Source organism: Erpetoichthys calabaricus, chromosome 2 (assembly GCF_900747795.2).
Source record: "Erpetoichthys calabaricus chromosome 2, fErpCal1.3, whole genome shotgun sequence".
NCBI lineage: Eukaryota > Metazoa > Chordata > Cladistia > Polypteriformes > Polypteridae > Erpetoichthys > Erpetoichthys calabaricus.
In genome coordinates, this window is record NC_041395.2 from 115,105,389 (window position 1) to 115,118,095 (window position 12,707).

The following is a 12,707-nucleotide window of genomic DNA, read 5'->3' on the forward strand; positions in this document are numbered from 1 at the left end:
AATTTTGGGTCAGTGTTAATATAACATTTTGCACGGTTTGATTTCCTCTTTATAAAAAGGTATGCAACATAAAAACTGATAAATGAGCATTCTGACATTGACATCACTGCACAGTATTTCAGAATTGCTGAGTTAGGTTAACCTATGTGAAGACTGCTATCAGCCTTTGACTATTTGCTTCAATGCAAGTGCAAAGATTTGTAAAGGTTAAAAAAATCAAATAAAAGGAGCAACTTCTAAAAATACTAGACGCTCCCTAAAATTTTACTTTGCATAAACTTGGTCCTATCCTATATAGGATAGCTGCCATTTTTAGAGATCTCTCAATATGACATTGGCTAATGTGCACCCAAGTATTTGTAAAAGAAGAAATAGATAAAACCTCTCAACAGAAAGTTTACAAAGTTAACAATAGAAGTGTTCCTCACTGCATGTAAGAGTAATAATTATCTCAGCCTTTATGGACTTTGATCAGCTATACTGAAGCAAATGAAGGATTCTGTTTAAAAGCCTTTATTAGGCATAACAGCCCATTTAAATCAGGGAGATACTCGATAATTGAAAAGATGCAAATGTAACTCCAGTTGTATTGTAAAAAATGAATATAGACCGAATGTTCTGCTCAGACTGTAATGCACTGGTAAGACTGCATTTGGAGTATTTTGTGCAGTTTTGATCACCACACTGTAAAAGACAAAGCAGCACTACAAGTTGTACAGTGGAGAGCTTAGTCTTGAAGAGGGAATGCAAAGTCTTCACAGTTAGCGATAATGGTAATCCAGCAGAATTCTTTCAGTTAAATGGCAAGTTACACTCTTGAAGACACTATCTATATTACTAAACCACAGTTTCACTTATGCACGGCGGACGCACCGAAGCGCATGCGGCAGCTTCCCAGAGTCAGTAGGTGGGGCCCACACAACACAACCTATAAACTAAACTTGCTCTAATCCACTGTGCCAGCGGTCTGTGTCAGCAGAGGCAAAGGAGTCACGGCTCCAAATGGAAAGAGCTCAACGATTTGTAATACAAAACCGTGCCCGTAGTTCCCAGAGTCAGTGCGTGGCGCCCAAACAACACAACCTGTAAACTACACCTGCTCTAATCCACTGTGCCAGCAGTCAGTGTGTGTAAGTTGGAATATGCTTCCTAACAGTAAAGGACTTCTACCTAACGACACAGCCACAGAACAACAAAGACGAGACTGCATGGATAAAAACAATACACGGAGGCTCCTACAACGCGCTTCAGACACATCAGAAGCAAACACGTCACAGCTTCACAATGAAAGAGCTCAACTAACGGAAATACAAAATGAGCTCGTATGGATAACACAATGAACGAGTGCGCCCACAACGCACTTCTGACACAGCAGAGGCAAAGGAGGCATGGCTCCAAATGGAAGGAGTTCAACAATTAGTAATACAAACACGAGCCCGTATGGCTACGACCTGTAAACGAGCCCGTATGGATAAAAACAATGAACAAAGGCGCCCACACAAAGAAACCGCTTTAGTACAAATAGGTTTATTTAATTAAATGAAAACTTTACCATGGTTACGACCTGTGAACTAAACCTGAGGTAAAGCGTGCACGACAGGTTGTACAGCCGCCTGAACGCGACCGCCCACACCACCGCATATACGACGACACAGCCATAGAAATACAAAAAAAGAGACTGCATGAATAAAAACAATAAAAGAAGCGCGTTGCAATGAACTTTCCCAGGACGCACCCACCGTCCATGATATTTCATCCCTCCAAATATCGGAGGGAACAGAAAGTGATTGCCATTCTTGGATTTGCGATTCTTTCGAGAATCATGGGCTTGCTAGTATGCAATATAAAGGGAAGTACACTTAAGACTGAAGCCAAGAGGCACTTTCACACAAAGAGTCATAGCAATCAGGACCAAACTGGTGGGTCATGTACTTGTACTTGGCAACCTTTAAAAAGTATCTGGATGAGATATGGGAACAATTTAGCTATTGGCTAACCAAATGGACTTAATGGTCTCCCCTTATTTGTCATACATCTTATATTCTTATGTTCTATCTTATGGTTACATCTGAGGTTGCTTAAAAGCCATAGTGTAACATTATCAAAGCTGCTTAATCCAATTCAGGCCATCTTTATTTATGTTGCCTTTCATAGCAAATGAAACTATTACATAGAATTTGTTGTGAAAGGTTCTAACAACATAAAGTTATGATTCAGATAGAAAAAAAATAGGTACTCGATAAGTTAAAGGTAAAAATTAAGCGTCAGAGTGGAGATGGAAGAAGTCCATACATCAGAAACAGTGAACTAGCTGCATATACAGTTTGGTTAGAGTCTGGTAATAGTGGAAATTCATAAGTGGAGCAGAGCCTGAATCAGTGAGATATGTTTTTATTAAAAGTGTAAACTTCCCAATTAAGTAAATGTACAATTAGTCGATATTCATTTTAAGTTTTAAATGGTGGCTTGTAGGTAAGATTTGAAGATTTTTATATATGAAACCATACAGGGATACAAAAGGCATGAGATTCACAATTCCACATCTTTGTGGAAGAATGTGTGCCAAGAGTAATAATACAGTGCTTTCATATAGTAAGGCAGTTTGTTGTAATAAGCAAGTTTTAATCAGGAAAGTATTGTGTCGTTTGCTTCAAATAACTGGTGCAGAATAATCATATTAGTTTGGATTTGTATTGTTTTATTCTGTGATGAAATAATATTTTTTAAATAGATCAATACTAATTCAGATGCCTGTTATTTTTCCAGGAACCCTTCTCACCCTCAGCTTGCAACATTCATAAAGCACATGTCCAAGCCGACAAAAGTGAACATGGATAATGTGCTGAGCAGTCTACCTCGCTTTCCTAGTCACTTTGTTTGTGAAATGGGTGAACTCACACAGACAGGTAATGTTATGCGCTTTTGTAGCATGATTAAAGGTTATTTCTATATAATTGAGACCCTAGAAACCTATCAGAGGACCAGTGTTCAGTACAGTGTAAATTTGACCTTGCAAAATTAAGAATCTATTGCTCTCTGTGTTGTGCTAATTTTTTATTTACAATTTTTGGTGTACAATGGAATCACTAAATTTCACAATATCAAGATAAATCTTGGCAGTACAGTTAAAAAAAAACAAAAAAAACTTTATAAATACTGGGTGCTGGGTTAAGGAGAAGCATCAGCAGCTTTAAGAATTAATGTGCAATTTGATTGTTGCCTCTTATGTTAGACTGCCCATGACATTGAATTTTCAAGATCACTGAATGTATGGTTGCAAGGTAGGGGTTGAAAGAACATCTCATCACAGTTAAAGCTAAATTTCAATTTCAGTTCAATTTGCTCTACATTGAGCAAGACACACATTTTCAGCTAAGATGCTTTAGCAGAAAATTGCTAAACCATGCATAATCTCCATTTACAGTATATATATATGAAGATACAAACTGTGTTAAACACACAGTAAAACAGAGCAATGTCAAAGATTAACATAAAAAACCTTGACAATATAAGTCCATTTATGCTATAATTGAGATATGGACAGTTGACAGCAGAAGAGCGGAAAACAAAATATGGTCGACAACAAAACAATAAAAGCAAATGTATAACTTACTTTTATAAGCTGCTTTTAAACTCGTAGGCAAAATGTGAAATAAAGCCAAATATATCAGTTGTATGCGAGCAGGAGAATTGCACAGAGAGAACCCACACGACATCTGCTATTCATTACTTCATTCCATATTTTGAAGACCAGGACTAGACGGATTGTTTATCTCCTAGGATCTATGTGTGAGTCATCTCTCTGGTTAGACCAGCAGTGCAAAGAAAGAACTTTATTTGTCCCAAGGGGAAGATTTGGCTGTTTTACAGAAGCTCGATAAATAAGTAAATAAATAAATGCACAATTATAACAAATATACACAAAAACTGCTAAAAAGATAAAAAATATCTGACTTGGCTAAAGATAAGAGGAGCCTTTAGAGTCACAATGAGACACTATGAAGGTGTTTTGCTGTTTATACAAAGGAGCCTAGGTAGTATTTCCTGATACTTCTGCTGAATAATTCATTTGCTGAAAGTGCTCCGTGTTTGTGCATCAGAGACAGGATGTGCAGCATTGTTCATAATGGCACTCAGTTTTGTCATCATTCTCTCCACTGCCACTATCTCCAGCGGGTTGACAGTACATCCCATAACTCACCCTGCCTTTTTAATTAAGTTGTTAATAATAATAATAATAATTCATTACATTTATATAATCTACTGGGGTTCTCCTGACATGATGTTACTGGCCCATCACACACCACCACAGAAGATTGCACTGGCAGTCACAGAGTTGTAGAACTTATAAAAGATGTCATCACAATGAAAGGAACATTGCCTCCTAAGAATAAGAGTCTGCACTACTGCCAGTGCTAGCAGTGGTAAAAGCTGAAACGTAGTTTTTGCATTTCCCAGGGAAGAACTGTTGGGTCCACTTTAATCTTGTGAATGCTTAATTACACAACATGAAATTCATTCTGAGCCTAACAGTTTTCTTCTTGTATCAATTTAATTTACGCTTTGTTTGACTATTGTGTTTGTGCAGGTTTATTCAGAGGATTCTGCCCCCCCCCCATGCAGATCGTAATTTAGATTATATTTCAGTGCTTTTACAGTTAACTTTTTTCACAATACTTGAACAGATGGATACAGACATTAATGCTCATGAATTTTAATTCATTTAGATTGTTCAGTCATGAAGATGAAATAATGTAATTCTAATTTACACAACTGCAGAAAGCCAGAGCCTGCCCTAATAAAGATGTATAACATGCTACAATTCCAAGGAATTCTGTTTTTATGTTAGCTAATTGTCAGTTTAAAAATAAGAGTTGGAACAAAACCCACATAGAATTAGTGTAGGTGAAATGTTAACTCATTTACAGAGTCACACTAGCTAAATACTCAAGTGCTTCAGAGCATGATACTGCTTTAAAACTGAAGCACAAAGTCAAACCAGTCTAATGAGACTTTTTTCTAATTAGCTAACAGCAACAGTCACACAAAGACTTGCAACTGAAGCAGTTTGCAATTGCAAGATGGCTACCATATTTACTGGATAAGTCCACAGACAAGTGACTCCCACATACCCCCCACCCCATTTCATTTGCATAACTTAGCAAGTCAGAGGCACACTCCCCTGAAGGCCAGTCACCAACTGACACGGAGCATGATTGTGTTGGAAAGTTGATATGCAGTTGTGTAATTTGGCATGCCTGCTGAATTTCAATCGTTTAAACTGACATGGTCCAGTGAAGAGTTCAGCAACTGCAGTCATCAAGTCTTGCACACCCTACAACAAGAAGTTGCATAATTCAGCATTGGCTTTATGGGGGAGAATTTTGGGGGTTTGTAGTAATTTCATTGAAATTCTAAAATAGTAATTCAGTAGGATGCCAGAAACCACTCTTCATATGTAATGTTATTATTTCTCAAAGTTCAAATATACTGTAAATCTAGCAGTCTGATAAAATGACTTGACCAACATTGAAAGTCTTCATGAGTGCTGCTTTTTAAATGGTTATAAATAAAAGTATCCTGAATAATCTGTCTTTATAGGCTAATGTGACATTGATGCTGAAACTCTGATATTGATAGTTTTGATTGAACATTTCTTAATTATTGAAATTAAACTGACAATGGAAAAGTCAAGTAGATGCATATGTTGTGATAAATCATGTTTTCTTTGGTGCTCACATATCGTTATTTCTAAAACTCAACATTAAATTTCTAATCTCTCCTTCAGCCTATAAAACTCTTTCCTATTTGGTGTTACATGGGAAGGAATCCACAGTATCTCCTGTCAAAACTGCAATTCACTTCATGATTTGCAAATGTTAAATTTTAATACATGTGTTTAAATACTGAAATGTTACACTAACAAAAGCAAGTTAAATGTACTATTTTAATAGGACACTGTCTCGTTATCATGTGTCTTTTTAGATACAGCTGTGCTCATAAGTTTACATACCCTGTAAGAATTTGTAAGATGTGTGCCACACTTTAAACAAAAATTGACTGATTGGGCAAAAGACATTTCATTTACTTTTAATGGAATCCAAGTTAACTGCGGTGATTTGGCGCCTTGCCGAGGATTGGTTCCTGCCTTGCGCCCTGTGTTGGCTGGGATTGGCTCCAGCAGACCCCCCGTGTCCCTGTGTTCGGATTTAGCGGGTTGGAAAATGGATGGATGGAATCCAAGTTAAACTATAAGGCATCACAGAACAGCACAACCATTAAATAAAACATAGTAATAAGGGGAATAATGAGATGGTCCCTGTTCAAAAGTTTGCATACCCTTTTAATACTGTTTAGTGCCCCCTTTAGCATCAATGTTAGCATGCAGTCTTTTGTGATACTTGAGGCCCTTGATTTTCTCAGGAGGCAGAGCTGCCCATTCGTCTTGGCTAAAAGCTTCCAGGTCCCTTAAATTCTAGTGTTGCCTTGTATGAACTGCACATTTGAGATCTCCCCAAAGTGGCTGAATGAAACTGATGTCAGGAGACTGTGATGGCCACTCCAGCACCTTCACTCTTTTCTGCTGTAGCCACCAAAGGGTCAACTTGCCTTATGTTGTGGATCACTGTCATGTTAGAAGATTCAAGTGCATCCTATGCACCACATTTGAACTGATGAATGCAAGTTGTCCTCCGATATTTTCCGGTAACATGCTGCATTCATTTTGCTATCAATTTTCATAAAGTTTCCTGTGCCGCTGTAGGTTACACACCCCCAGAACATCAGAGATCCACCTCCATGCTTCACTGTAGAGATGGAGTACTTTCGCCTTGGGCCTTGTTGAATCCTCTCCAAACAGAGTTTTATGGTTGTGACCATAAAGTTCAATTTTGGTCTCATCACTCCAAAGGACTTTGTTCCAGATGTTTTCAGGCTGATCTAGATTCTGTTTAGCATATTTAAGTGGGCTTTTTTTCTTGCAACCCAAACATGCAGTCCATTTTTGTTCAAATAACTCCTTATTGTGCATCTTGAAACAGCAACACCACTTATTTGCAGAGAAGAGTGTATCACAGCTGAAGTGGCTTAGGGGTTTTTCTTGGCAGCTTGACAATTGATCATGGTAGTTGTGGCTGATATCTCAGTTGGTCTACCTGTGGCCTGGTAACAGAACCCCTAACTTTCCACCTTTTTTTTTTTTTTAAATCATAGTCTGAGCACTACTCACAGGCACTTTCAGATCTCTGGATATCTTTTTATATCATTTTACTGATTTTATACAAATCAACAACCTTTTCTCACAGGTCCTTTGATAGTTTTTTTTTTGTTTTCCCCATGGCTTGATATCCAGCAAAGTCGGTGCAGGTCTGACTATTTATACACAGACACTGATTACAATGTTACAGCCATGGGCACTCTCCCTTAATTACCCTTAGTTTGAACCTTTATGTGTCAACTTGTGTATATATTAATCAACCCCAACATTCAACGATATGTAAACTTTTGATCAGGCTTTTGATCAGGTTTGAGCAACTTCAGTTATCATTATGATTTAAAAAGGACACATACAATTGTGTGATAATAAATTACCCCACCTGAGTACAGTCCCTAAATAAAAGGAAAGCTTTCTGTATGATTACTTACCTTTTACAAACAATGGCCAGTATTTCAAGGATTCTGCCAGGGTATGCAAACTTATGAGCACAAGTGTACATTTAAGTCTTTCATTTTTTTAGGCTGTTTAATTGTAATTCAGATTGATTTAATATAGTTTTATTAACTACAGAGTACTGCAAGCTCTCACCTTTGCTAGTAAGGACTGAAAGCACATCCACAAGACTATCAGTAACAGAAGTTATTTTTGCCAGTGTAAAATTGTACAACCATTCCTGCATGGGATGTAGTGTAAATGAGCCAGTAGCATAGCCTTTAAAAGTTAATTTATTAGAAAAAGTTCAGAATGATAGAAAACACGTAATTAAATCAAAAGTGTATAACAAAATACATATACAACATGAAAATGGTATATATTTGTTTTACAGGGATTGTGCAACATCTGCAGAATGGGCAGCGTCTGCGACACACTTACATAGAAAAACACAAACTAATACCAGACAACTGGAATAAGCAACATCTATATGTAGAATCGACTGGCAAGAGTCGCACACTGCAGAGTGGCTTAGCTCTGCTCTTTGGCTTGTTGCCTGAATTTGACTGGCAGAAAGTTCACTTTAGGCATCAGTGGAGTACCATTTTCTGTGCAAGTAACTGCGATTGTCCAATGAGGAACCACTACCTAGAGGAAGAACAGAGACGCCAATACAACTTCCGCATCAAGAACAACCTCCTTGAACAAACCTATGTAGACATGGCCAGAATTATAGGCATTCCAACAAGGCAGCTCCGAGCTGCTAATCCCATAGACTCTTTGTTATGCCACTTTTGCCACAATATCACTTTCCCCTGCACTCAGGCTGGCTGCATCGGCTTGGAGCACTTTACGGTTATCAAAAGCCACCAGCTGGATGATGAAAAGGATCGACAAGAGAAGATGGTTTACTACAAATATTCCTTGTTGGCTATCCACCCTCTTTTGAATCAGACGGTCACTCGCATGCAGAAATTTGCAGAAAATCAAAACAATGAAGTCTTTGCCCTCTACTCTGCTCATGATGTAACAATAGCCCCCTTGTTAAATGCTCTGGGTTTGCCTGAGGCTCGATTTCCTAGGTTTGCTGCGCGGATTGTCTTTGAGCTCTGGAGAGGTCCCAGGGACAAGAAAAGACTTTATATTCGTATTCTTTATAATGGGGATGATGTCACATTCCACACTACTTTTTGTCGGAAACACAACAGGCATTCTGGTCAACCTCTCTGTCCTTTACAGAACTTTGTAAACTTTGTTAAGAAGGACATGTTTGCCATTTTTAACAGCACTAATTATTATGATGCTTGCCATAGGCGAGTGTTTTAATATACAGATTAAACATTCCATTCTTTTATGAATGACTGCTGGGATTTCAAAATGTGGTATTTAAAATACTTCTCCTACTTTAACACTTAAAAGTTTTGGTGTAAACATATTACCATGCCATATAGTTATTAATGTTACTTTTAGCTTCTCCTATAGAAAAAAAGTTTTGAACCAGTTATGTCATAATGTTCACAATGTATTATGAGTGTTAATGTTTCTGACCACTAATTCTACTTCATGCACACATCTCTACTTACAGAGATGCTTGCATGCATATATATATATATATATATATATATATATATATATATATATATATATATATATAAATAAAATGCATAACAATACAAAACATAACTGAAACATTCTAAATATTATAGGAAATGTGTAAGGTGTAACTGTACCACTCTGTTAAGAAAGCAGAACACAACACTTTTTATTGTTAAAGGGCAAGTGTTTCGTAACAGTGATGTGCAATGGAAAACCATCCCATCTATCTTCCCAATTGTTAGTTTTTTAAAAATATTTTTCCATGTAATAAAATATTTCTTATGACATGGCTTCTTGTCCTTTATTTTGAGAATTTTGGCATTTTCTTTAATTTTGTGTTTTTTTCTTTAAATTTATAAATATATTGTTGTCTGCCTTAATACATTTATTTATAACCTTTTTGTTGTTTAATTTGTTCTGAAACCAACTATACATGTTCTGCATTCTGTCATCCTGATATGAATTCATCAGCAAAACATTGTAAACAACTTGGTTTGAAGCTGCTAGTAGTTATTCTTATTGTCTGTCTGTACACTAAATTAAAATACATTCAACGTCATTGATTGGGTCCACAAAGTTATTCACCAGCCATTGTTTTGAATGCCTTTTTTGCATTATGGATCTTCAGGTAGCTGGGACCTTAAGTGGGCAGCAACAAGCAGAAAGTAGGAACAAACCCTAGACAGGCTTGCCACTTTATCTTTGAGCATTTAGGTGTGAACTGGCCAAAGTGAAAATGAAACTTCTTCACAAAATACTCCTCTCATTTAAAGGATAAGTTACTTCATCCCAATCATGGTATATATTAATTTTTTTATTTTTAAACATACCTAGCCTGTTCTTGCTTTTTAAAATGTAAGTAGTGGAGGCAGAGTCCAAATGTTAAAACAGAAGCCTTAAAGTTTACTGAACACATCCATTTGGCAAGGCAAGAGTGTTATCTAGTAGAAATTGCATGTACAGTGTATATTGTAAAACTGTGTATATGTTTTGATTTTTTTTCTATCCTAAAAGACAGATTTGGCCATTTTAAAAGAAGACCAGTTGTGCACTTCACCTTGCTGATTTTTCTACCTCAGTTGGAAACTTTCCATCTTAGGGTTAAGTTTTCACTTTGAAAAGCCATCTCCAAGTGCAGTTATTGACATTACTGAATGTGGATGGCCAGATGTGAATTGCTATCTCTGCTCTGTAGGCAGCCACACACAGTCACTCACCTTCATTCATCATGAGTGACTTTTTTTTTTTTTTTTTTTTTAATTAGCACGAATCACAACACTGAACTATCTCATTAATTTATATGGACTACCGTAAACATCTACTAGGAAGTAAGAGTGAAACTTTCTAATTGCATGTATTTACTCAGAAACGTTCTCAGTTCTTTTACCACCATAAACTTGATGCTTGCCTACAGAGTAGTCAGTGTGTCTGCACCTATGTATGGAGACACTCCTAAGGTCCTTTGTGCCTTCTGAACTATTCAGGTCTGCTGTTGAATGGCATCTGCATGGTATCAAATCTCAGCTCAGACTCTTCATGTGTAACGAGTTGCACAAGTCCATCAGAAACACTGACACTCTCTCTCTCTCTCTCTCTCTCTCTCTCTCTCTCTCTCTCTCTCTCTCTCTCTCTCTCTCTCTCTCTCTCTCTCTCTCTCTCTCTCTCTCTCTCTCTCTCTCTCTCTCTCTCTCTCTCTCTCTCTCTCTCTGTATTTAAGAAGCATTTGAAGATTCATTTGTTTGGTGAATTTCTGTCTAAGTGATATTAGGTATTTTTGTAATGTAGGAATTGTAACTTTCTTGTATTTTATTTCTGATCTCTGCACTTGTGATAATCAATTTTGTAACTTTGACCTGTAACACTTGCTCCCAAACAGACCCCCAGACCAGTATTTACTTGATTATGTTGAACTCCTTTGTAAGTCGCTTTAGATGTTAGCATCTGCTAAGCAAATACATGTAAACCATATCCCCAGCAAGAGCAACTCTGCACATTCTTTACAATTATGTAATTATTATGCAGGTAGCAATTTCAAAAAATCTAACATCTTTATAAAAAAAATTCAATGCAATGTTGTCAGTTCAGTTTACTAATGTGTGAGTACTATGAATCTCTTCACCAGTACATGCCATGTTGGCACCCAGCATGAATTTCATTCCATTGACTATATAAATACAAAAAATCTTTTTTTTTCTTCCTCATAGAATTTCAGTATGTTACTGAAACATGACCTCCCTCTTCTGAACCCATGCTGACTGTTCAGTAAAACTCCTGTTCTTGTCATGTGTTGCTCAATCTTAATAATTCCTTCCATTAATTTACCTGTGATGCATGTTACGCTTACTGGCCTATTAGTTGAATACACCCGATCATCCACCTCTTTATGTAACAATATTTGACATTTTCCAGTCCCTCAGAATTTTCCCAAGTGTGCAGTGACTTCCTAAAAAAATAGTACTTAAGTCCTGGTGCTTTATTTGATTTCAGCCTATTTAATCAAAGCAGTAATTCTCCCTCTACAATTTCCAAATCACTCAGTACCTCCTTAGTAGTCCCTGTTACACTTAAAATCTTATTGCAGTTTATCCCCTTTAGACTTTTCCGCATCTGTTCAAAATTTGCCCTATCAAAATTAAACTTAGTTTTAATCTTTGCATCCATGTTCTGCCAAAACAATGAGAACTGTATGATATTATGGTCACTTGATGCTAGCAGTTCATTCACCTCTACATCCTCAGTTCTATTCTGATTATTACAAAACAGTAAATCTAGGCAGGCTTCCCTCTGCATTGCTGCTTAACATACTGTGTTAAATCACATCTATACATTTTTGGTCTGGTATTCCACTATTTGCAAGGTTAGCCCAGTTAAAGTCCTGCATGGCTATAATATTCCCAAATAAACTTGTCTTTTTAATTTTTTTTTTTTTTTTTCTTAAAGATGTTCATCATATGTACCGTCCGAATTGGGGAGTCTATAGCACACTCTTAAAATAAGGTCTCTTTCCCTAAATGTTCACCAATATGTGACACACCATCAAAGTGAAAAAGACTTGCATTTAAATTATGTTTTCCATAAACAGCAACCCCCCACACCCCCTTCCTTTTCTGTTTTGCCTATCCTTCCTAAAAAATGTGTAACTGTTATACTCATCCCCATCTTTGGTTTAGCCAAGTTTCTGTTATTATTATAATATCATAATTGTGCTCAACTACATACAACTCCAACTCACTTGTTTTATACATCTAGCATTAAATCAAGCCTATTTTTAATGTTTTAAATCTTGGGTTACTATGCATATTTGTTTTTATACTATTTTTCATTTCTTCATGTACCATTCTAAACCTGCCCTGACCTAATGCCCCCCAGTCCCTAGTTTAAACAATCCTCAACAAACCTATTCATATGCCTGCCCAACACATTGGTGCTCCTCTGGTTCAAATGTAACCCGTCACAGCAGAAC

At 36.9% G+C, this 12,707-nt stretch overlaps 1 protein-coding gene across 1 annotated transcript in view; it reads left to right on the forward strand.

Annotated features, from left to right (window-relative positions):
• The window catches only part of pxylp1 (2-phosphoxylose phosphatase 1), a 112,041-nt gene extending 102,923 nt beyond the window's left edge, over nt 1-9,118 (forward strand). Inside the window, exons 5-6 of the mRNA XM_028794393.2 lie at nt 2,767-2,906; nt 8,043-9,118. Of these exons, the coding sequence (XP_028650226.1) occupies nt 2,767-2,906; nt 8,043-8,974 (1,072 nt within the window). The 3' untranslated portion in view covers nt 8,975-9,118. The remainder of the gene's footprint in view (nt 1-2,766; nt 2,907-8,042) is intronic.
• The last annotated feature ends 3,589 nt before the right edge of the window (nt 9,119-12,707 follow it).